Source organism: Ictalurus furcatus, chromosome 19, assembly GCF_023375685.1.
Source record: "Ictalurus furcatus strain D&B chromosome 19, Billie_1.0, whole genome shotgun sequence".
Taxonomy (NCBI): domain Eukaryota; kingdom Metazoa; phylum Chordata; class Actinopteri; order Siluriformes; family Ictaluridae; genus Ictalurus; species Ictalurus furcatus.
In genome coordinates this window covers 16710248-16737486 of record NC_071273.1, presented here as the reverse complement: position 1 = coordinate 16737486, position 27239 = coordinate 16710248, and the positions used below count along the sequence as shown (strand labels likewise).

The window sequence follows — 27239 nt, the reverse complement described above, 5'->3', positions numbered from 1 at the left end:
TTCGGTATGAACACTAAACGATAAAACACCACAAACCCGTTCGGCTTTTATTTGAGGATGTTGTCCGGTTTCGGTTCGGTGTCGCGCCACCCAGTGGTCAGAGCTGGTCATTACAGCCTGTGATGTATTTAAAGCAGGAGGCTCCGAAGCGCCCGGACATTTCATTCCCTAAACTGCACACGCAGTGCCGATCCATTTAATGCGCAGGATTTAATCATAAAGAAGATTAATATTAAATAGAGCAGTTCACAGGGTGTAAGCAGGAGTATTGTTGCGCAATGGCTTTAATGACTCTCATGTTCCAGCTGTGTTTTAAGACCTACTTTATTCTAGTTTTGAGGAGTTTGGTAGTCGGAGCTACCCCCGAGCAGGGAAGTCTGTACATGTGGATTGATGCCAGGCAAGCAAGGATATTATTAGGTAAAAAAAGTAAAAGTAAAATAAAATAAAATAAAATAAAAGGGGGGTTGGGCATTTCATGGTGTCAACTGTGATAGTAACTCTCTAGAGCATCTTATCTGCACTTTTATTTGGGTAATCAGTTGAACTGCTCGCATGTCTGTCTGTAAGTCATTATTTCAGTCTAAACAGAGTTTGAATGCTTGATTGTTTCTCTTTGCCAGGTTTCGAGGAGGATATTTTAATTGTGTCCGAGGGGAAGATGGCCCCGTTCACGCACGACTTCAGGAAAGCGCAGCAGCGGATGCCCTCCATCCCCGTTCATATCCACCACGTGAACTTCACATGGCAAGTGACTGATGATCAGGTAAACAATCCAGAGCAGATTTATAGCCTGAATATACTGTACTTTAAAAAAAAAAAATCTGAACAACATAGTATCACTGTTTTAGCATCTCTACTGTAAGTATTAATAATAATAACCTAGCATTAATAATAATAATAATAATAACCTTACAACTATTGGTTACAGTTCAAATTCGTTACAACGAAAAGTTACAGTGATATGTTACTATGATATTCAGCGAAGAAAATCACTTAATGGAGTAGAGGAAAAACCTTTGGAAATTTTTCTCAGGTTAATGAGAAGGTAATAAGCTACCTACTGTATAACGACTGTATATCTTCTAACTGGTTGAAACGTGAACCATACTGTATATTGTTAAAGCACAGAACCACGTATTGTTAAATTGTGAAAGCATCAGTCTGTGTTTGAGGTCTCAGTGCATTAAAGCTGCTGGATCACGGATCAAAGTGCACGCCTGCTTTATCCGCCCCTGCAGGCACGTGGCCCAAACATCCAGACCATCAGCACACTCATGTGTGGGAGTCTGTTTCTTTTTATATTTACATTTAACATTTATTCATCTGGCAGACTAAAAAAAAAGCGCATACGGTTTAATGGCTAGCTTCTGGACATCTGGATGCTTGGCGGTACCGAGGTTTGAATTCACCACCAGCACCTTCACCTTCCTGTCAGTAGTCCAAAAACCTGATTACTGAGTCACCGCTGCTTTTAGCCTCAGTGGTCCATTCAGAATCTGTTTTTGGGATGTTGATCGTCATTGTTGTTGATCAGTGGATTTACAATCTAAGTGGCGAAATGGATGAGCATGTCATGTCACATTTTTACTTGCAAATGTGATTCAGAACTGATTGATTAAATGTGCTGGGGTTATTAATTATTAAGTGGAAGTAGTGGGAAGGTGACATTATGCACATTAGATTTACAGTATGATATCACTGTTTTAATTGGAATATTTAAAGTAACCCAGGAAACCACCTCACAGCTCCAAGGTTTCTGGTTAGAACCTGAGCTCCTTGCGTCTTTGAGGGTTTTCTCAGGGTTTCCTTCTCTGTTTTCTTCTTACTTCTCAAACCCATGCGTGTCCTACTTATCAAACACAGCGTGTTTCCCCTAGACGTGAATGAGTGTGAAAATGTGTATGTCCATGGTGCCCTGCGATCAACTGGCATCTAGGGTGTATTCCTAGCCTTGTACCCAGTGTGCCCTGGATCCATGTTGTAAAGTGGTTACTAGGTGAATGACTGAATGAATTAATTTACACTTTTTTCCCCTCAATATTCACTAGAACCAGATTATTTAAATCATTAAAACAGGTTTCTGGATAAAAAAAAAACCTTAAACTGGAAGGGAAATCCACCTTGTTAAATGATCAGAGAGCGGAATCACAATGAAAAAAAATGAATATGTTGGATCAGGGTTCTTTTTTTTCTAGCTGATTTGTTAGATCCTGCCAGCTCTAACAAATGACATGCCCATGGACATTGAGATCATAATCCACAAATGGCATGTTGACTCAATGAAAAAGAGAGAAGTGTGGTTAAAGAGGGAGAGAGACGTGTACAGAACAAGGGTAAAAGAGAGAGGGTTCTCTCTTTCCTTGGCTCTGTTACTCCACACTTCAAAGCCCGCTGCTGAGGCTTAAGAACAAAGACCTCGGGCATAAAAGGCTGGCGGCGAGAGTTATCTGTGTTGGTTATTACCATTCAGTAGACGGATTAGCGAAGCTCTCCACACAGTCTGTGTATTTTCCTTTCATCAAACACCACCGTGCTCCAGAAATCTAACATGGATAGTGAAGAAGAAGGAGACTGAAAAAGAAGGAGACTGAAAAAATGGTCATCTTTTGCTTTTATCTTCTTTAGGGACATGTGGTGTGTGTGTGTGTGTGTGTTTGTCACAAAAGTGTACACACTGACAAGTGTGTATTTTTCAAAGCTTTGAGAACATTATTTAGGGAGTAAAGCCTCATTCCCTTTGGAGCAAATGAACCGATTCACATACAGTACACACACATACTGTAAACCAGGAGGGTCCATTCACTACTTGTAGATAAATGCGCTCCTCTGTTGTGATGACTTCCACAGCATAATCAAATTTACAACTCCGTAACCTCTCTTTTCATCGTGCTTTTGTTGGCCCCAAGTGCTCTCCTTCAGCAAGAAGACAGCAGAGGCCCATGCTTCAGCCACAGCAGCTTTCAAAACTTTAGTTATTTGAAAAGGGGAAGAGCAAAGACCATATCTTATTCCACTGCAGGACGATTACTTCTACGAGTTCCAGAGTCTGCGTTCCTTTGACAAGGACATCATGGAAGACCCCATCGTCAATGTCCCGCTCTTAGGCTCTGTACCTCACAAAACTTCAGGTGAAAAAGCATTTTCTGAATATATATATATATATATATATATATATATATATATATATATATATATATGTGTGTGTGTGTGTGTGTGTGTGTGTGTGTGTGTGTGTGTGACAATAGGCATTTCTTTAACTTGGAGCACATTCAGATTCTATGATTATTTCTTGAATGAAAATGAAAGAGGACAGTCAGTATGGAAAATGCACTAATGGATGTTTGATAGTTCGTACTAAAATATAGCGAATGGGTTTGTTTACTCAGTGATTCAGGTAGGCTTCCCATGCCGAGGTGAGCAAGATGGAGTTGCAGCATTTGAGGTCACCATTCTGATAATGGACAGGGGTGGAAACATCGTTCTCAGGACCCCACACAATGCCATCTTCTTTAAGACCTGCCAAAAAGGTTAGCTCCTTCACACTTGCCATTTTGGATTTGTTTTCAGACCATTTAAAGAAGGAAAGAATTAAAGACGCATGTTCTTTTGTGACGTACAAGTACATACAGCTGATATAAAGGTTCTTATACTACAGCACTGTAGTATAGTCAAATGTGACTGCTCTGATTCGGTGATTAATTATTTATATTTTTTATTCATGCACTCATTTGATATTTTATTAATGCACTATCCTAATATGTTATTGTTTCTATTGTCATAGCTAATTCAGGGGAACTTGTATGGCAGATGTTCCACGTACTCCAAGCCTAAGAATGAACACATTGAAATGTTGTTATTTAACAAATAAAATTGTTAAAAAAATTGTTGACATGGTGAAGCGTTCTGTAAGGAGACATTTATTTAACATTTATGGAAGGAGTCTCCATCGTCATCACTTTGTAACAATCAGAAGTAAGGCTGTTTTCTACACTGAGGTAGTCTTCAGGATAGAGGACTTTTTGTTTTGTGGTTTCTCTGTAACATGACAAGCTGAGGTTTTTTTCCCCTGTGTGTTATTAACTTCAAGAGAGATAAATAAAAATAACAAAGAGAGAGCGAGAGAGAGAGAGAGAGGGAGAGACTGGTAAGGGAATGACTGTTAATAAAAATTTACTTTATTTTGTGGAACCTTAACTGACAGCATACTTTTGATTAATATTTTTTTTTAATGATCGGCATGTTGCTGTAGTAATTAGAGGAATAAAACACTTTGGAGCGTGCTGTTATAGGAAAATAATTATCTTTGCGTTGGTAGTTACTGATTATTTTCCGATAACAGTACAGGTTTGTTTTATTCCTATTCTGTGGATTGGTGCACCAAATGACTTTGTGATTATCTCTGCATGTTTTTCTTTGTGAGAACTCATCTATCTGGAGAAAACGGAACGCTGGGTAAGTTCAATAGCTTTGGGCGCCAAGGCACAGCCTCTGCTCTCTGTCTGATGATAGACAACTAATGTTGTGGTTTGTGGTCAGACCTCAGTATAAACAGTCAATGGATCTTCCCATGTCGAAATGCAGCTAATCTAAGGCCAACATAACAGTGGTTTGTATTAATAGAAAGAAAATGAATGTCTTTGAAGAATGATCTTGTAGCACACACAGGCTGAAACACGTGTCTGATGCCGAATGTGTTGGAGATGACTTTCAGAATTGATGAAAAAGAAAAGGAGAGATGTGATACGGGTCCCAGTGTATTTCACACACAAAGGCCATGGCTGGCCCATGATGTCATGTGAAATCTGCCAGCTGCAGCCCATGACCCCCCAGCACACACACACCTAGTGTTGCATTCCTTACACACCCTCCTACACACACACTCCACAGATCAAATGGTCCATCTGGCTGAGGTCTCTCTGTGGGGAGGAAGCAGCACGCTCGCCGGTGACAGCTGAAGGTGGCCTAATGATCAAAACACAGGAAAATGCACCACCGTCGTTGTGAGCTGGGATTCTGTCATGACGGTGGCCCGAGGCGAGGTCATAACTGGACATAGACAGGATTTGTTTCTCGAAAAAAAGATGAGACAAATATTCCATATGTGTTTTATTTCTGTAGCAGAGGAATGAAAGTTGGTGCCAGGTTCCCCTTAGGGCAGCCGGTCAGCTGTTGCAAATATTCCAGACACCGCTACTCCTTGTAGAACGAGAGGAAATTGTTTTTAAAACACGTCTGGAAGCTACACTCGTTTCCATGGAATGAGCCTTTAATGTGACTAGAACACATGGCTTTCAGAAACAGCGTGCAGAATTAGGACACGACCCGTGCTAGACCACAGCAGTCCAGATTTAAAGGGCTAGATTTGAAATGGCATATTTGACAGACTTGCTGACATTGTGGTTTCACCTCAAAGCCATTGCATTTCACTCTTCGTTTTCAAGCATTAATGTGTGCGTGCTTTGAAGGCATGTGTGTGAGTGAGTTCAGTTGCCTGTGTAGGGCCCTTAAAGTAATGAAAAAAAGCAGAGAGTGGAGAGCCCTCACCATGTCTTTATTCTCTTCCCTCCCTCTGAAGCGAAGTGTCCTGGTGGCTGTAGGAATGGAGGATACTGCAGCGAGAGGCATGTCTGCGAGTGTCAGGACGGTTTCTATGGCACACATTGTGAAAAAGGTAAAAGCCTGCCATCCTGCAATTAATGTCTATTAAATAAAGTGTATATAGATTTGTATTGCACCTGGCCAGCATACAGCAAAGTCCAATCAAACATCTTTGGATTACAAAGCATGCTAAAAAATGTACATAAATATTCAGATGTTTCCCATATAATAACTACACAGCAGGTTGAGTGGCAATACCATGTGTTTTTCATTAGTTTCCGGCTTCATACATAGAGTTTTCAAGTTCCTCTCTGTCCCTGAAACTTACATTCGCTATACTTTTTTCAGCCCAGTGACCAGTGATATGTTGGATTGGATTTTTTTTACTGGGGGGATGTGTTTCAAAAAACACTTAGAACTATTTTCACATGCTTTAAAGCTGTTGCTTCATTTCAGCAGTCAGTATACTACTTTGAAATCCATAAAATAGGTATATAGACACTGTCTGTACCACTGGTTCACAAGTTCCCCAGGGGTCTCTGAAGCATAACCAAGATGTCTGTGCCTTCAGTTTGGTTACAGCAGTGAAACTCACAACCCACAATAATTAAAGTTATTAAATTTATAATTGAGTGCATATATTTATTAGTCTATTTGACTGATCACTAGATTTGAATGGGTTTAATCCCAACAGCAAAAACAAGTAGGCCTAAATATAATGTATAAATAATGAAAAGCTCTGGAATAAAAATAGACAGAATATTATTGCACATATTTAAGTACTTTCCATGAAATAAATCAGGACTGATGGGGTCCATGGAATTTATTTGACAAGTTTGAGAACCTGTGGTCTATACTGCATCTAGCACCCTAAAGGTCATTCGATAATGATGCCAATAAAACCTCTTTATAAAGATAGAACCATCAATCATCCAAAGGACCCTCAAGGAACCTTTTTCATGTCATGAAGTGCTATGAATTTGGGGGAAATGTAAAATACATCAATACATCACAGAGATATCCACTTGTATTTGTCTCCCAGCCTTATGTTCACCAAGATGCCTGAATGGAGGTATATGCGTGAGTCCAGGAGTGTGTATTTGTCCTCCTGGCTACTATGGAGGCAGCTGTGAGAAAGGTATGTATATATAAGTGCTTACTTTATAATTATGTTTCCGGTGCAGCATAAACTCTCAGATAAAAGGGTAATAAACTATACCTTTCCTTGTCATTAGGGTGCCTTCAATGTTAGTGTATATGTTTTGTGTTCACTGTGTTTCTCTAAAACAGTGGTCACCAACCCCCTTCCTTTGAGATCTACCTTCCTGCAGGTTTAATCTACAGCCAAAATCGAACACACCTGTTTTTGTTGATCAAGACCTTCTTACGGCAATGATTAGATGGTCAGGTGGCACGATTATTAGTTGGAGCTAAAGTCTTCAGGACGGTAGATCTCCAGGAACAGGGTTGGTGACCACTGCTCTAAAAGCTAATTCAAGGTACAAGAGCAGTTCTTAAGGTCCAATTATGAACCTTAAATCATTTTAAAGGTAAATACATTCACATTACAGTGTAAAAGATACATAAGATGCACTCTTGAGGGAACCACCCCAGTGAGAAGGAAAGTTTTGTTTTGTTTTCTGAGAAGTGTATTGCATATTTATACACAAAATAAACCTGTAGATACAGTTCTCTTGGTTGGTTTTCAGCAAACTGCAGTACTACATGTTTGAATGGCGGAACATGTTTCCATCCTGGGAAATGTGTTTGCACTGCTGGATTCGAGGGTGTCCGCTGTGAAATAGGTGAGTAGAATCAGAGCTCATGTAAATCATCTTTTAATAAGATTTCTAACATAATAAATGTGTCACTCCATCACTCAAGTATTTCCTTAGGCAACAGCATCTTGACTGCTGTTACCTCTATAATTACCATTCATTCTCCAACATGCTCAGAAGAATGAAAAGAATCAGCAATGCTCACAGATTAATGCTGATTGCCTTAAATTATTTATGTAGATATGTTTATTATTTGGTGCTGTTGTACTTGAGTGCAGCATTTGACACTATTATCCATGATATTTTAATGCACACATTTAAAACCCAATTGGTTCAGACAGAGTTCTTGCCTGGTTTAGATCTTACTTGATGGACAACTACCATTTTTAGCGTAAATGGAGATTCTTCAGAGCAGAGAAAAGTACACTAGGGTGTTCCAGATGGTTCTGCTTAATGTCCAATATTATTATATACACACCTTTAGACTTTTGGCTTTCACTGCTATGCTGATGATACACAAATACGACTATCAAACGATCCAGCCAGATTCAGTGGTACAGCTATGTAAAATGGAAGACTCATAAATTCTTGGATAGAGAGAGAAATAATCTTCTGATAAAAGAGAATATTTATGTTGAGGTAGGAAGTCTACACAAAATATCAGGCCTAGATTTAGTTTAAAGGAGCACATGTAGTTCATCTGGTGGAGGATGTTTTTCTTCCAAAACTCTGGAGAGAACATCAGGAACCAGGGTTATTCATATTAATTATTAAAACACACTCACAGAAGTTTTATGATACATTTCAGGTGAATAAGATAGAAGAATAAGAAATAATACATCTTTGTCACTTTATACTCTAGTGTTTGATGGTAAGGAAAAGGGAAAGCCCTTGCATTTGTCACTCAGTCGTAATGGTCACATTACCACACATTGTCTCCAGAAACGCCCCCCAAATAAACTTGCTAACTGAAGTGTGTTCTCACACTAATGCCAAATGGGGCAGCACCTACATGGGCAAACGTGACATAATTTAACATTGTTATTTAACAATTTAACAATGAGTGCTAAATTCCAGCCCATGAGCTCAGCGTGTTGTGCTGTTAGTGGTAGTTAGATGGTTAGGACTACAAGGCTAATTCTAACAGAACCGATGTGAAAAAGTTTCTATAACAATATGGGAAGCAACATTGTTTCTAAGTATGATGTAAAATGGTTATGGCATGGACTCCACAAGTTTGTGCAAATACTTATGATTCATTTGACATAAAATCCATCAGAGTGTTGTCTGGACACATGCTTCAGATTAGGCTTAAGGAAAATCTCACCTTTTTCACATAGTAGTTAACATGGTCAACAGCATACATTTACTTACCTTTAAATAGGGGCCTAGATATAGTGTGGAATCATGAATGTTAAATAAATATTCAAGATATTGAACATTTACGTTCCTTATTGTATATTATAAAAACTACTTCTAAAGCATATATATATATATATATATATATATATATATATATATATATATATATATAATGTGTGTGTGGTTGTGTATATATATATATATAGAGAGAGAGAGAGAGAGAGAGTTTGGTTCTTTTCTGTACACTTTGCTTCACCCTTTCCACTGAATCCTTTCCTGTCATTCTGCTTAACCCCAACCCACATCACCCCCCCTAGCTCAGAGACAGAGACTGAGACAGGATGTTTTCACACTATTAATCATTTCCATTCAGCTCTGCAGTTCATGTACTCCTGTTACCTGATATTTAAGGGGAAATACCATTAGGACATTAAAGTATATAATATATCTATGACACAGATTAAGCTTAGTTAGGAGTATTTCCCAGATTTAACTGTCTGTGACTGGAATAGCTGCTCTACTAGAATAGAAACATACCTCTAGTCCCCTCTAGGATTGGGTAACATGCTTTATATATAAACTTCCAGTGTGTGTGTGAAGACATGTTGTAATACAGATATCGCATATTGTCTTTCCATGGATAAAGATTTCACTGAAACTTATAGTTGTAGGCATAAAAAAGGCGTTTGTAATTCTGTAGCTCGCAACTGCCTGTAGAGACTTAAGGGGATCGTCAAGCATTTAGAAGGCTGTCCATCTGCATGCTTCTGTTTTAAAAAAAAGAGTCAAATTTCCCCCTACCTCATTTCAATTACTTTCTACTTTTATAACACGTTGTAGGCTGTTAATTACCTAACAGCTGTAAAAAGCGAAATTGGTGTAATTATTTTCTTTATAAGATGCACGATGCACAGTTTCCATTGTTTAATGGTTTCACATGGAAATCACTAAATCCAGACCTGTTTTTTTTTTCATGCATTAACGTCTAGAGCAGTAGAAGACAACACTGTAATAAATACAGAAACGCACAGAATTACAACCGAAGACAGAATAACAGGAAAGTTTTTTTTTTTTTCTATGTTATTCAATAATATATAGTTTTTGTCTATCCAGTACACTATCCAATAATCCAGTAATCATGGCCGGTGTTAGCCTGACCGTGTCGGTTCAGATTTTACACTTAGATTTCATATTGATGGATTTTTAAATATTTTTTTTTTCTGTAAAAAGACATGGTGTTGACTGACATAGCACAGATCTTACATTGAACATAACACAGCTTGGGTTAAAGCCCATTCTTTAACATTACACTTAACCAAAAAGTTCACAAAGGCTCAGTTACTAAGAGAATGTCAGCATCAGATCTGTATCATGTCAGTATCAGGTCATATCAGGTTTATCAGTATCAGGTTTATGTTCTTCAGTTATATCGTGTGTAAAAAAAAAAAAAATTAAAAATTTAAAAAAATAAAAAAAAACCTTGGGCGTCTTATTTGATAGTGCACTTAAATCTGATAAGCAAATTAATTTAGTTGTCAAATCAAGTTGTTACCAACTAAGAGCACTGGCTAAAGTGAAAACTTTTCTTTCTTTTAAGCACTTTCAAACTAGGATTCATGCTTTTATTTCTTCTACACTTGACTATTGTAACTCCTAGATCTAGATTACAAATGGTCCAAAAAGACTTTTAACCGGTGTTCGCAAACACGAACATACTACTCCTGTTTTAATGTCTTTACATTGGCTCCCAGTCCACTTTAGAATTGATTTTAAAGTGTTTCTGCTTGTTTTTAAATGTTCATATGGCCTTGCCCCCTCTTGCATTTCTGACTTGTTGTGTGAACATCACCCAGTGAGAACTCTTAGGTTCGCCAACCAGAGTTTGTTAACTATTCCTAAGTCAAGGTTAAAATCTATTGGTGATCGAGCTTTTTCCATAGCTGCTCCTAAAGTTTGGAACAGTTTACCGATCCATATTAGAACTGCACCAACAGTACATATTTTTCCTTTGTTGTTGTCCTTATTTGTCCTTTGTTGTTTGTTTGGTTTTTTAAATAAATAAAGTGAGATGAGATGAGATAGCAATACATCTCAACTTCACACAGACTAGAATTACAGAGAAGGACTCCATCTAAACCATTTAACCAAAAATATAGTGTACTATAGTTTACCATGAACTGTTGGTCAATATTGTATGTACATGGTGGTGTTTCCAGAGGCAGTGCGTAACTATAGATTTTACTGCAGGTAAATGCCGCCAGCAATGCAGAAATGGAGGCAAATGTATAGGAAAGAACAAATGCAAGTGCAGCAAAGGCTACCACGGAGATCTGTGCTCAAAAGGTGAGAAAATATTCCTCTTTCACTAATCCTTTTCAACTTTGGCCTATGCAAAATATATATATATATATATATATATATATATATATATATATATATATATATATATATATATATATTTTCGTTTTCATCAAATTATGCCTTAGAACAAGATGACTCAAGCTTTCATTTTTTTCTTATTTGGCTGATTGTAATCGCTTGGTTTACCTAAAAAAGCATAGACACATTACAGTTTGTACAAAATGCAGCAGAAAACGCTTTTACAAACACAGACGAATGAACAGATGACTCCATTAGCAGCACTTCACTGACATTCGGTTCAGTACCACTGAATACATTTTATTGTCCTTTTATTTGTTTGTTTATTTATTTATTTATTTTATAAATGGACTAGAACCTTCTTATGTCATCTTGTCTAACTGAATATGCTCCACAAGGAATTCTAAGATCATCAAGCACAGGATTACTTTCTGTTCCGAGAGCAAAATACAGAAGAAGTGATGAAACTGATTTTAGAATCTGATTGTAGAATCTGCTCATAAAATGTGGATTTCTTTCCCATAAGACATATGGCGAGCATTGTCAGTTAGCAATTTTAAATAGCATCTTAAGCCATATCTTTTTTTTTTTTTTTTTACTTTAGCTTGTCTCTAGTTTTGTTGTATTTGATCATTTATGAGCATTTATTTGTATACAGGTGCATCTCAAAAAAATTGAATATCGTGGAAAAGTTATTTCACATAAAGTGAAATATTTCAAGCCTTTTTTTCCATAATTTAATTCGAAACGTGAAACAGTTATATATTCTAGATTCATTACACATAAAGTGAAATATTTCAAGCCTTTTTTTGTTTTAATCTTGATTATGGCTTACAGCTCATGGAAATCAAAAGTCCAGTATCTCAAAATATTAGAATAAAGGATTTAGAATACAGAAATGTCGACCTTCTGAAAAGTATGTTAATTTATGCACTCAGTACTCGGTCGGGGCTTTAATCCTTTTGCACGAATTACTGCATCAATGCGGCGTGGCATGGAGGCAATCAGCCTGTGGCACTGCTGAGGTGTTCTGGAAGCCCAGGTTGCTTTGATAGTGACCTTCAACTCGTCTGTATTGTTGGGTCTGGTGTCTCTCATAGATTCTCTATGGGGTTCAGGTCAGGCGAGTCGGCTGGCCAATCAAGCACAGTAATACCATGGTCAGAAAACCAGTTACTAGAAGTTTTGGCACTGTGGACAGGTGCCGAGTTCTGTTGGAAAAGGAAGTCAGCCTCTCCATAAAGCTCGTCAGCAGATGGAAGCATGAAGTTCTCTAAAATCTCCCGGTAGACGCTGCATTGACTCTCGACTTGAGGAAACACACTGGACCAACACCAGCAGATGACATGGCATCTCAAATCATCACTGACTGTGGAAACTTCACACTGGACTTCAAGCAACTTGGAGTCTGTGCCTCTCCACTCTTCCTCCAGACTCTGGGACCTTGATTTCCAAATGAAATGCAACATTTGCTTTCATCTGAAAAAGTATTTTGGACCACTGAGCAACAGTGTTTTTAGTAAAAAGCTATTTTGAGTTAATCAGCTGATTAAAGCTCTTCTCAGCTCGACATCACTGTATTATAAATTCTTTATTCTAATATTTTTGAGATACTTGATTTTTCTAGTACCTAATTTCCATGAGCTGTAAGCCGTAATCATAAAGATTAAAAATAAAAGGCTTGAAATATTTCACGTTATGTGAAATAACTTTTCCACGATATTCAAATTTTTTGAGATGCACCTGTATTTTTTACTTAAATTAAATATTTAGTTTTAATTTTTTTTTTCCCTCTGTGCTACTATTCCATGCGTTACCTTATTACTATTTTCTTATTTGTTTTTTGTTTGTTTGTTTATTAATTTATAACTTTAATCTTATTTTTAGATTTCATACTTTATTATTTATCCTTAGAATATATATTATTTTTTATTTTCTCTATTTATTACTATATTATATTATATTTCAGACATTTTGAGGTGCTTGTATTTCCACACACACACAGAAAAAAGTTGTTTAATGAACAGCTGGGGGTTTATGGGCTTGCAGAGGAGATTATGAACAGCAACATTTCCTGAACAGCAACACTTCCCTTCTAAATCCTAAGGCTAAATATTGTGTCTCTATTTATGCTCTGTGTCTGTGTGTGTGTGTGTGTGTGTGTGTGTGTGTGTGTATGCAGCTGTCTGCGAGCCCAGCTGTGGAGCACACGGGACCTGCGTGGAGCCCAACAGGTGTCAGTGCCAGGAGGGTTGGCACGGACGTCACTGTAATAAGAGTGAGTGCGGAACCTGATCACAGCACACAGTGTTCACTCTAAAACCTCTAAAACCCTTCGGCCCTAAAGACACTTTCCCAAGCCTCAGCTACTAACTACATGCCGTAAACACATGAGCACATTTAATCCATGGTAAATCTAGAGCCTGCTTGGGTGCTTCCGGAGGCTCAAGTGAAAGTGAGAGTGGTATGTTGGGTAGGACTGGCTCCTCGCTACAGCTTTGTTTTACTCAACCCTTCAACATTGGACACAAGGGGTCATATTACAGGCTTCATGTAATTGCTAGCCACCATCTGTCTCTGTTCCCTTTACCCCACATGTGGTTCCGGGCATTAAAGTTCTTATAGCCAGGGTTGGGAGGGTTACTTTAAAAAATGTATTCCGTTACAGTTACAAATTACTTCGTAAAAAATGTACCGTAATCAGTAACGTAATCCAAGTATCACAATATGAAAGTAATGTAATCGGATTACTTCAAGGCCACATATGTAAATAAAGTCAAGGGAAAAGCAATATGATCTAAAATACTTTTATTTAGAGCTTATTTTAGAACTTCAAATTTGTTTTAAGAACATAAATAAATAAATGAATAAATAAAAAGTCCCTGATGCAGGTATCATTACATCCCAAACGTTAGGGTGACCATACTGTATTCTGGTTTTCCAAAAAGAGGACACCTTTTTTTTTTTTCCGTGTCTTAATAGCGTTCAGAACAGTGTTACTATGAATGCAGATTTTAATACACTGAAAAACACACACTATTAGCATCGCATATACAATATATAAATCAATCAATATATAAAATCCTACATTCTTTTGAACGTCCATGGAATAAAATAAAATATCAGATGCCACGAGTGTACCTTCAGCTATCATTTACACATTTGAATGACCATGTAATACGAAGCAATGTGATAACACAAAATTACAAATGACCTTATATGGCCATGGGCACTGTTTCGATTAAGGACAGCTGTCATTTGCTGCTATTGTCAAGCAACTGTTTGACGCCCTACACAACAGCACTTCACCTTCATGCGTTCGCTGAGAGGAGGCCTATGGTTGAGAGCCAGGACTAGTTGATGCAAGCCTTTTTATAATCGACCAATTGGTGTGCGAGAAGGCAGGAATTACAGAGCGGGGTTAAAGCAATGCAAATATGCAAACACATGATGCAGTATTAGACCATAAGCACATCATAATGAAACTAACGCAGAATCCCGGACATTTTCTCAAATGTAGAAATCCCAGCCGGACGCTTTTTTAGGGTCTGCAAAAGTGGACGTATGTTAACCCTAACAAAAGCCTTTCAGAGAACAATTTGTGTTCATTTCTAACAAATTAACTTTGCGCAAAATTGATTTGCGCATGCACCAGGAGGTTGCTCATGTGAATCATGACTGGCGAGAGAGAAGCAGAACTATAATCAAGTAGCTGTCTATATTGTGTTTTTGAGATTTGAGATTATTTTAAATGGGAAAAAAATTGTAATCCTGATCGTATTCCCTGTTTTTTTTGTTTTTGTTTTTTTTTACCAAAATATACCTGTAATCTAATAACTTTTTTTGACGTAACGGTAACGGATTACAGTTACCAGTTTTTGTATCCTGATTACGTAATGCCATTACATATATTCCGTTACTCCCCAAGCCTGCTTATAGCTTATTATTTACAGGCATTTTTGTTTTATTACTGTGTGTCTACAATTAAAGTGGTATGAAAATCACCTTCTTTTTTTTTTTTTAGAAATTGTTAAAGTTTCTTAGTAACATTTTGCACATCAACACAAACAGATGTCTTCATTTTATAACATGTTGCTTTTTTTTAAGATGAATCAATTAATTAGTGCTGTTAAATTACACTTTTTTTAGTTGTAACAACTTATGTTGCAACTACAATGCTTGCAGTTGTACTGAACTGTGTATGTTTTCAGGTGTAAGATAAGTCTGATGGTGCCATTTGTGTTTATATAAGTTTTTATATATCTTTAATAATTGTAACAAAGAAAATCATAAACAGCAATGAATCTGCCGTCTGTAAATTAGCCCCGCCCCTCAATCGGAACAGAGCTGCTCACTTCTGCCTCTTTTTCTTACACGACAACTCACAAGTTGCTCAGCAGAGTGTGAAGACTCATCAGAGTGGAAATTCACCTTACAGGCAACAGAGGGCTGTAAAAATGACAAACGGCTCCTTTAAACGTTTTGCAGTTAATGAGTAATTACCTAAGATGAACACAAACAGACTACAAGCTGAGAAATCTTTCATTATTAAGCATCAGGCTCATTTTATATCTTTATTTTTCCAGGATATCGTGGGGGAATGTCATTCCTCCACAGCCAAACAAACCCCAGGCCCAAATCCCACACCACATCAGAGAAAGAAATCAAGGAGCCCTCCGATCCCAACCGCCCATCAGAGAGCAACTATGTAGTTTAAGGTTCTTGTTGTCGCTCATGACCTGCTCTGCCCTAGACCCAGCCTCTTCAGGGACTCATCCTCATCATTCTCCACGAGAACTTCCCATCTTAGACTGCTGCTTCCACCAGAACCAGACTTTTTTCGTTTTGTACTCAGTGTTCCCTTTCAAAACCCTTTGATAGAGTATCTCCCAGGCCCGACAGACTCTCCTTCTGTGCTGCAGACACTGCGAGGGAGTGCCTCTGCTGGAAATGTAGACATGAATCACAGGGAGTACATTATAGGCCAGAAGTTCTTTTGTGTGGGCATGACTTGACTGAGGATGGTAATTACTGTGTTCAGCTCATGTGCATGGGTTGGCTAGTCTGTCTGTTTCTCTTTATCACTCTCACTTCTATATAGAGACAATGAACAGACTGTCAAACACCATCTGTTATGTTCCTTTTTCTCTGTATTCTGTAGCATACATGCCATATGAAAATGGAAATATATTTAGTAGTATAGTCAATGAGTACTTAGTTTTATATAACAAGCAGATAAGCTGTGTATAGGCATACAAAAGCAATTAGTAATGGACTGTTATCATCAAGTAGGTGATATACCGCTCAAATAAAATACAATGTATTCATTTATGTTCTGAAATGTGCATTAATCTTCCAGTGTGTGGCAGCAAACAGAACCTAGCCCTGTCTAAGCTGCCGTTCAGAGCCTTGTTTTACTCATGGGTTAATACCGCCAGTCCTGGAGACTGGAGCTTGTCATGTTACAGAGAAACTGGGAGTCGAAGAGTCTCACATGGCGGAAAACTCACGGGCTGTTACAAAGCACTGGATATTGGAGACTCCTTCCATAAATGTTAAATAAAATCTCCTTATAGAATGCTTCAGCATATCAAGACTTTGATTCGACTTTGTCTTTGGTAACTTGAACAACCAATGTTCACCGATTGTGAATTAGCTGTTACTGTTAGCTGAAACAATGTATTATAACCAGTGCATTAATATGTTATATGAATTACATCCGGTACTGCTGTCAGAGCTGCTATTATAGAAATTAATCAACAAGCTTTGACCAGTCCAATGTTAAAATTTAATAGCGCTGTGTAAAGAGAAAGGAATGAACAGAACCCATGAACCTTTTCTATAACTACACAACGTAGATCAAAGTATACTGTATATATTGATACGGTGCATTCATTAAAATGGAGGCAACAGCATAGAGTTGAGTGCAAAAGTTTTCATTTTATTATTTTTTTTACACAATTCCATGTACGTTTGTTTTGGTGTTTTCTCATTGAATACACGCTTCAAATGGTCTAAATGCTACATCAGTTGAGACTGTCAATCTCCGAGTCTACGTTCTTTATTCACAAGCTCAAATGTTTACATCCCCACTGACATGCTCTAGTTAACTTACTTGAATATGTCTTATTAAGGTGTCTAATGCATATTTACTTTGTTATAAGACTTATTTACAGCACAAAAGCATCAAATGGTCTCCGTTTATAAAAGTTTATAGGGACACAACCAAATGTTGGGAGTAAAATAAAAGCCAGTTAACGCCCACATTTACTGTGCATCAATTTTGTTTGGTCCATCTTAACATACATTTTTGATCATTTACATTGTGTGTGATATGTAAAACCTAACAAGCATTATATGTTTGTCTCTTAATTTCCACATTATGTTACGCGCACACACAAATATATAGTGCATATACAGTGGAACGGAAATTCCTCTACACAGCACTTGGCTCCTTCATGCAGACATTTTCAGACAGTCTTATAAGCAGCATTTTCATTCAGAGTTCGTCATTTCTTCCACATGCTGGGTGTGTGTGACGTGACGAGGGTGGGTGAAGCCCAGCAGATCAAGGAGAGTTCTGCTCTGGCTGTGCTGTCTAACTCGGTTAAGGTCTTGTTACATCAAGCTTTGGTTTTACATCTCTTAGCACAACCCAAGCGCTCATACATATTAAATCACTTACACTGTCAAACTACTGCAAATCCCACCATGCTTTTTACTGATGGGAGAGAGAATATGACGGGAAAAGAACTGGATAAAATCTACAGTTATAAAAGCATACATATGAAAAAGTGGAATGGAATAAAGAATATAGGCTGCTGTATACTTGAGACTTAGAACCAGATCTTGAAATGAATTTTTGTAGTTCAACAACCACATTGCCTAGTAGTTTTCCAAATTTAGCATAAATTTGCATAAAACAAATACATACATTATTTGTATTACAGATATGAATTATTTCTATCAAATAGAATTTTATTTTAGGTTGTTGAATAAGACACAGACAAAATCTAGGGTCTTGGCCCCGGCCATATCCAAACCACTCATAACTCATGATAATTGATAAGTCACTGCCGGGCCTAGCATTAATGGCTATACATCAGTACATTCAGCTGAACCAATATACCACTGGACCAGAATACATCAGGACGATGGAAATCAAAAGTAACAACTAGCTGTGAGATAAACTGTCAGAACCGTGCAAAGTTTTATACACTTGAACATAAAAAGAAATGTCATTTATAAAAACTGAAAGTTTGTGATGTTTTACAGACGTTCACTTATTATTCCAAATAGGTACAAACAGTAAGATGGTAAATGGTTTATGTTAATATATTAAGATATACTCTCCCTTAGGGAATGTGATATAAATATTTTCTGTTCTCAAATAATTGATATCCCTCCCCTTTCCTTTATAGCTGCCTTCAGTATCTGCCTTTCATAACCTCTGAACAGCTTTTGGATGCTCATGGTTGAATCGTGCATTCAACAGCCCCTCAAGTCCTCTTGAAATATCTGTTATAACGCTACCAGATGTCACGCAGTGAGATTTTCTTTTTTCAAACTACATATGTTCCTGTTAATGTTGCCTACTGGTTTGTTGCAGTTACATTCACATTCAACGATTACCTTTTTCATATAAACAATATGGAAAATAAGTGGACACAACCAAACAAGGTACACTCAACTGCATGTAGATAACGGAACATAGCCACTTTTTAAAATAGAGAAACATCTGCACTCAAATCTACATAGATTCTGCCCTTATTTTTTTATCTTTTGATTAACAGAACTGTAAGGTTACCCAACAAAGTGCCAAAATTGACTCATCGGTCTTAGTCAGGAGTATTTTTTGAAGCACAAGCCTGCTGCTTTGTGTAAGGCTGTGTCATCTGAAAAGAATTTCCACATTCAAATACCAGCCCAATAAAGTGGCTAACTCTAACCACCTGCGATTGGTAATGAGTAGATTCCTTAGTGCTAGTCCACACACACACACACACACACACACACACACAGAGCTATGATTCACTCTGCCACCCACCCTCAGCCTGTATGCACATACCTATCAGATAGACACTACACACACTGTGCAGTCTCATGTCCAGATCATACTTCCTGTAGCTTCAATCAAATATCTGTGTTGTATAAGTGAACTGGTAATAAAAAGGTACTGGGCCGTTGCATTATTTCCAGCTAAGTGAATTATTAAGCCTTAGGACTTTACCAGAGACACACATATACACTGGGACACTTCACACATTACACCAATTAACCCCAGTTCAGCCATGGGGGGCCTGTGGTCACTCATCCATGCTTCCCTCAGGCCAGAGGAAGACCAAAATGTGGTCAGAAATGACAGGGGAAAACAAACAGTCACTGGGGTGATTATTTGTGCTGCTCTGTGGCACGTAGCGGCTCGGCCCACCACGCTCGGCCTCTCGCAACGAGCGGAGCAGCCGCAGGTCGACTTTACCTTAATAACAGTAACAAAGACAGGCATTGGAATCTGAACAATGCACCCACCAAGTGGGACAGCGGTAACACTGGACACGGATTCCACATGCTCTGTTTGATAACATCTGCGTATCCTGCATGAGGCAGGTGCAGTCTGGGCTTGTCATGTGTTTTCCGGTTATGACTGTAGCAGTGGCTACTCTACACTACTAGAACAATGTTAGGAAGGGTTGCTCTCAGATTCTTTATATGGTTAATTATTCTACAATTCTAAAAAGGGTTCTACTTGGAAACCTTTGTGAAAAGGAAACTCTACTTTGAAGAGAAAGATCCATTAAAGTGCTAGATGCAACTTGATTTCCTAAGAATGTCATTCTATTTCATTACAGAACGACTAAACAATCTTGACTGTTAGACAATTCATGGAGGCTACACTCCATGGAAAGAGTACTTCGAATTCCTTTAGAGCTGCAACAACCAATCGATAAAATCGATAATAATTGATTAAGAAAATCGTTGTCAATGAATCTCATTATTGATTAGTCGGTCTGTGAGCGGCACGGGGCACGTTTACTCATTGCGTTACTTCTGTTCCAAAAGCACGCATCGGAGACTACAGACCAAAGTTTATGACGTACCAGCACTTACACCAGACATCTAGACCAGCAAATGAAATACTATGCACTTACACTATGCACTCTACCATCTAGTGTGTGAATTTTACAAGGGTAGTATCATCTAAAAAGACACATTTCTTTCACTAACCGGAAGTATTAGCAGTTTCCCAGACGATGGCACGTGATGTCAAATACACGTAATGGGACGCCACTAGCTTTAGCAGAATACCCAGAGTCAACGAAAATGAGTTTCTTCAGTTTACTGTTTATGCCAGCGTTACAGTTTATGCCCAACATGATGTCAGTCACCGTCAGACGGAGGCGTAATCGTCAAGTGACAGCAGGAAAAAGTGTGTGACCTCCAAGTCCTTTAAAACAGGGGAGCATTTTATATTAAATGCCACCAAGAACATTGTAACTTGCAAACTTTACAAAGTGGAGCTTGTGTAGCACGGAAGCATGACGAGTACAAACTAATATTTATATCTAAAATGCTCCACTGTGTGCAAAGGGTTGAGGAAACTGGTGTAAACTGCTTAAACGGTTTAGTTTAATTCAAGTTTATTGACATTATATGCTGTTTTTTTTTGCACGCTTGCAGTGTAACTTCTGTTGTTTATTATAACGGGAGTGATCTATTAGTAACAAGGCAGTGTTGCTCCTCACTCACAACGTAGACACGGTGATAAACAGTGTAGTGCAAGTACGATTTGTAATGTCGAATTACAATGGTACCATCAAAGTAAACATAAGTAAAACAATATGCCTAAAGGCAGTGAGTAAGAGAAACCGTAAAGTGCAGTAAAAGTGAGATTTTTATTATTGATTTAGGACTACAGTTTAATTATCAGTGCTTTTTGTGCATAAAACACAACTGTTTGTCATGTGTATGTGTGTATATTTATATTTATTTATAGATTTATAGCGGGGAAATATATATTAAAAACATGAACATTTTTTTCAGTAAATAAATTTCCAATGAGGTTATTCACATGAAATTTTCACCACACATCAGTATTAACTCAAAAAATCTGGAAATATAAAGAATTCACAACATTAAAGTCCATAAATAAAGTTAAGTGGAATAAAGTGGAATGACAGGAAAAAAGTATTGAACTGCTTTTTTTAGCGTGTTCAATACTTTTTTCCCCCATATCATTACACTTAACTTTATTTATGGATTTTAATGTTGTGAATTCTTTATATTTCCAGATTATTTTTTGAGTTAATACTGATGAAAATTTCATGTGCATAACCTCATTGGAAATAAAAATATGTTGACGTGTTCGATACTTATTTCCCCCACTATACAGTATATGTATATGTATATACACATACATTATATATATACACATACACACACACATACATATATATATATATATATACACACACACAGTTCTAATCAAAATTATTCAACCCCCATTGCAAATCAGGTTTATTGTCAAAATTTACAGACTTTCACCTGTTTGCAATGAACAAATCAAACTAAAGCAATTGAAATAGCTCAACACAACGAATGCTTCAAGTGGTTTATACTTATAATGACTATAAAATGAAGTTATTATAAAATTGCAGTTGTGTTAATGTGAAGATTTAGTCTGACATTTATATTCGTAACACTCAGTTTGTGGATTTTATTTTAAACTTTAAAAAATTATATTGAAATTTTGTTCTTTCCCCCCCTCCAATTAATTGGGAAAAAAAATTGGCCGATTGATCAATTATGAAAATAATCGTTATTTTCAGCCCTAAATTCCTTCAAAGTTTCCTTGGAAATACTAATTAGAATTATCGTGCAAACAACTTTCCCAAGACAGTATTCAATTCTCAGTGTTATGGTTCAAACAGAGGTTTTGGTTAAAACATTAAAAAAGGGAGAAAATAACATAGAAAACCACACTTCCTGTCCCAGCAGGACACCGCACTTTCAAACAAAACATGAGATGAATTTATTAAACAAAAGAAGATTGGGTAAAGTTAAACTAATACATAGACTTACATAGAAATGATCTAACGAAGAAGGGAAGAAGTTGACAAACGTGCAAAAGGAAAAACAGAACACATCATTACCCTCACTAAAGAAAACCAAACAAAAATGTCACTCTTTTTTGTTTTCTTACAGAGTTTCCCCACAACAATAAACAGTTAACTGAATTAGTGAATAAAATTACTGCTACTATTTTGAGGAATGAGCAAAAATGATTTCAATTAGCTCCAGTAATTACAGTGTTGCAAAAAAAGCATCTGATGATGGGAGAAATGAATCTAAAAGCTGTGTTCTCTCCAAGGTGTTTAATTTATGTCCCTGCCCTTGTCCTTCAGAAACGATCACCTGTGTTCAGGTACAGCTGCCTGTCGGGAAGGTGAAAGAGACAAAGATGGGTCCAGGAGAGAGACAAGAAGCCACAAGTGCAAACAGAGACAAATACAAGACACATTAGACAGAGAAAGACAGATAGATAGATAGCCAGATAGAAAGAGAGAGAGAGAGAGAGAGAGACAGATAGAAAGATAGAGTTCAATAGATAGATAGATAGATAGAGAGAGATATAGAGAGATAGATAGAGTTCAATAGATAGAGATAGATAGAGAGAGAGAGAGAGAGAGAGAGAGAGAGAGAGAGAGAGAGCAATAGAGAGATAGATAGAGAGATAGTAAGATAGAGAGATAGATAGAGAGAGATTTTCGGGTTTATTGTGAAAGAACATTCACATGTACAGGCACAATTCGTATAAAACTGCTAGCAGCCCATCTAAATTTCAAAGATACAAAAGACATCAATATAAGATTTCAGTTAGGCATGCACATTAAATGTTTTTGCTGTTAACAAACACAATTTATTATTTTTGGACTTTTGTCCATTAAGAGCAACAGCACCACCAATGGTCTAAAGAAGGAACCCTGGGGCTGATTTGCTTCTAGCCCAGACTGTAGATTCACGCAGCCTATCAGTGGCAGTCGTGTCAGGTGAGCAGACTGACACGCTACCTAGATTTGATCTTCGTTTACGCTGATATTTTTAGCCCACTTTACTTACACATCCATAAGGCATTCATCATCAGCAGTGAAATACAGTTGCGGGTGCAATGAATGCCAGCTAGATCGATTATTTACTACATCATCTTTTCCCCCAATGTTAAGTATTTGGAGAAAACACAGCATGAACCCATAGGACATCATGGTCTTCAGACAATTAAATAAAAATTTCAAACCACAAATGCACCTGCCTATAGATTTACCTGTCTTTAAGTGAGTTTAACAGTTTGCCCCACATCATTCTTATTATGCCATCAATAAGTCCGTGTAATATACAGTCGTGCACTTCTCCGCGCTAACAGTTTTGTTGTCAAGCTACTGATAGATATTAGATTTTAATATTACCTCATATAATATTACCACCAACTTTCACTGCATGTGTGGAAAAAAACAAAAAAAACATGAATGAGTGTACAATTAAACAAAAACCTTGAGTGGTGTATTGCAAGATGATAATTAATTTTTTAGTGGCTTCTGTCCTATACATCCTGGGAGCAGGACAGGGTGTAAACACAATATACTGTAACATGTTCTTATGTAAGGCTTCTAGCCAAAGCAAAGAGGTCTTCGTTAAGTCTCTTGGGGCAGTGTGCAGTGTGTGTGTATGTGTGTGTTTGTGTGTGTGTGTGTGTACATGCCAGTGATTTAAATCATCCTCTTGGCATGGGGGAGAAAGGCAAAAGCAACAAAAGCAGACTCACTGAGCCACTGTGGAGTTGCCGTGAGAGAGACACACAGAGACAAGACATCAAAGGCTAAACTGGAGAATAGATGGCCTAATCCAAGAGATCAGCACTGTCCCCACTCACAATCAGCCTCTGCAAAATACAGAAAACACGTAGGATGATGGAGAGGTCGGAGGACTGCTATGTGCGGAAATTTTGGGGGGGGGGGGGGTGTAATACGGCTCTTACAAATGCATGATCATAACAAAATAAGAGGATCTAATGGCACGTTAAGCGACTTCAGGAAATGGTTGTCCCTTTAATAAGGAATAAATGTTTTAATAAAGTGCGAATGACAGGCCGTGATCATACAAGTGGCGACACATCAACCGTCAGGTTCAGAAGAACCAGACACCAGGAAGAAGGGACACCATGAAACGGGCAGAAGAGCACATACAGGGGGAAATTGACTCAGTTTAATGCTTGGATTCCACCAAATAGGGCACAGAAAGAAGGTTAAATGCAGCACTCCACAACCTCTTGGTGGGAAGGCCAAAGCCCCCATTGCTTTGCTCCGGAGCTGCCAAGTAAGATCAGAGGGAAACCTGCTGTGCCGTCATCACACAACACAACTCCCATGCACAATGGAAAATATGCTTCAGATTAAAGTTGGGCAAATTAGAACAGGGAATTAAAAAGCAACAAGGGTGGGGATGAAAGAAATCAAAACCAAAAAAAAACCAACATAAAAGTGCATCCAGAGATGTGCTGGACCCAGCAGACACAGACTGGGCTAAGATCGGGTGTGTTCTTATGGATAATGGGTTTGAAAATAGTTATTGGATAAACGTTTGAGATTTGGGACTAGGATTTGATTGTGAATAGGATTTTGGCCTTAACAATAACACAAGAATGAAGCACTGAGCTGACATTAAGTTGGTTGGGTCATTTTAGTTGATGTGAAGCTTGGGTCTATGGGAAGTTGAGGAGTGTTAGTGGATGATGTAAATATACACAGTCATATAATCAGTCAAATAATTTAAGACCAGGGCCAGCTGGTATAAACAGGCTTGCAGGGTTAAGCCCTTAAAAAATGAAGGCTCAGGTTTTAGCATTCATGTTGAACACATAAAAACACACACATACAGAGAATGGTATGAAGAAGCAAAGGTGGGGCTGATTTCTTTTTAGCCCAGACTGCATATTCATGGAGCTTCAATGTGACAGTCGTGTCTGGTGATTAAACAGGTTGAAACACCCCCGAGACCTGCGGTCCATTGGGGCTAAATAATTTAACACATCAGCAGTGAATGAAAAGGTGCATTATAATACAGTAATACAGGAACAGGATAGCAGGAGTAATAAAACGAGGTGGATTACCTTCTTGATTGTTGATTTTCCAAAATGCCTTTGGAGGAGAATAGAATGAAAGTTCTACATTTACATTTATTCATTTAGCAGACGCTTTTATCCAAAGCGACTTACAAATGAGAAAAGTTGCAAGTTCGTAAATTTGTAAATTCTGTCCAAATAGACGTTTGTTATAAACTCTACTCTGGAAAAAGAAAAAAGAAAACATTCAGAAAGGATTTTTAGCTCCTTTAGGGGCTGTTACTTGGAAACCACTCTAATGGTTCAAGGCTCCAGTTTACGGTTCCTCTAAACAGACAATGGAACCTTTTCATAAGACTGTTTGGCTTTGTACTGAATCAGCTCCAAGTCAGAGAAATTAAACAAGAAGAAAAAGCACTAAATAACATTATAGTCATAAGTATTATTAATTTATTGTATTACTATGCCATACTTGCATATGTATAATGGATAAGGCTGCCCATGAGTATGGACTGTAGCATGCTTTGGAAGAACATGTACTGTCTGGACAACAGTGTGGTCTGTTCTGTCTAAATGAGGTGTGGGGTGGTGTGTATGGATCACACCGTGTGTTTATGCTGTGGGAACAGACAGTAGGGCGTGCGTGTCGGCCATATGCACTTTAGCGAGAGTGAACATGGATGTACACAGGATGCGCTCTCTCTTTCTTCCAGACAGTGCTGCCACTTGAAAGACAAAAACACTTAGATCAAAGCCTTACTCTCATCCCACAAGAATTTCTAAGTGCCCCCATCCTCCTTAAAAACACTAACCAGCCTGGAATTTTAAGTGGATTTTACCATCTTTCAGGAGCCTACAGAAAAGGGTTTTGAGGAGAGCGGATGGCTCATTGTGACCCCTTAAACAAACAAGGACCACACTCAGAGATCCCCCTCTCTCTCTCACACACACACACCATTTTAAACAGACATCAGACATAAGTCTTCATACACAAGACTGCACTTCAGCTCAGGAATGTGGACACACCTTCCTGAAACGACACTAATGTGATCAAGAAATACATTTCACACCTACAGTGGCTTGAAATTGTTTATTATATATGGGGTGGTTACGCCCCCTTGTGGACAAAATAAGGCTCAAACAAGTGAATCAAGCATTTACCATTTTCCACCCAGAGCTAAGTATGACTCGGACTTCTGTCATCATTAAAGCACGGTTTTAACAGTAAATAATGTATTAAATAGGGTTGTCACATCAGGGGATAATAGAGTCAGAGGCATTACAGCAGGGGGATTAGTGAAACTATACAGGCCTAGTGACTACACTGGCCTAGAGTGAAAATGCATTTACAAGAAACCCATCAGATCCCTCTACTTCAGTGAGAAATAGGCACAAAGAGAAATGAGTGGTTTCAGTCAGACAGTATAAACTGATTATTTAAAAATTAAAAAGTGAATTTCTGGGGCACTAGATGGCTTCACATCTATAGCAATTACTGTACTCAGTTAGAGCGGAATAATTGATGTGGAATGGGAAAGTGTAAAGTATACCATAATCTGCTTGTGTTTTTTTTTTGTTCTAGATAAGCAAGTGAATTTGCATGACTATTCAAAATAAACCCACAGATTTCACTTTCCAGATTCAGGAACATGCCAACAACTGACAGCGAACAACTTAATATCAGTTCAAAGTTAACTTCAAATTAGTATTTATGATTCAGTACTTCGATCCCTAATTTTGGAAACATCTTAATTCCTATAGAACCCATTGAACTGAGGAAGATCGCGGAAAAAGTTCGCTCACAAAAAAAAAAAGCTTTGCCTAAATCAAAAACACTTGTATGAGTGTGAATGGTATTTGCTTTGGAAATTGACTTTCAAATTTAGAGAAACATTCATTTTCAAGACTTATAGTCTCGACAGACTGAAAAAATGGGAATAATGTGGAAAAAGATGATACAGTCATGCCTTTAAAGCCCCTTTGAATTTGAATTTAAATGCATAAGA

General features: G+C 37.8%; 1 protein-coding gene across 1 annotated transcript; it reads left to right on the top strand.

Annotated features, from left to right (window-relative positions):
* The first annotated feature begins 73 nt into the window (after window positions 1-73).
* wif1 (wnt inhibitory factor 1) lies at window positions 74-17220 on the top strand. The gene is made up of 10 exons (XM_053650683.1): window positions 74-420; window positions 624-766; window positions 3023-3131; window positions 3390-3530; window positions 5579-5674; window positions 6644-6739; window positions 7311-7406; window positions 10989-11084; window positions 13303-13398; window positions 15707-17220. Exons 1-10 carry the CDS (start codon window positions 279-281, stop codon window positions 15835-15837), a joined length of 1146 nt encoding a protein of 381 aa, XP_053506658.1. The 5' UTR covers window positions 74-278; the 3' UTR covers window positions 15838-17220.
* Window positions 17221-27239: the final 10019 nt, after the last annotated feature.

Coding starts and splice junctions, on each gene's coding strand:
- wif1 (XM_053650683.1), top strand. CDS start 279: ATGGCTTTAATGACTCTCATGTTCCAGCTGTGTTTTAAGACCTACTTT. Junction 3,531..5,578: donor CTTTAAGACCTGCCAAAAAG/GTTAGCTCCTTC, acceptor CTCCCTCTGAAG/CGAAGTGTCCTGGTGGCTGT. Junction 5,675..6,643: donor TGGCACACATTGTGAAAAAG/GTAAAAGCCTGC, acceptor TTTGTCTCCCAG/CCTTATGTTCACCAAGATGC.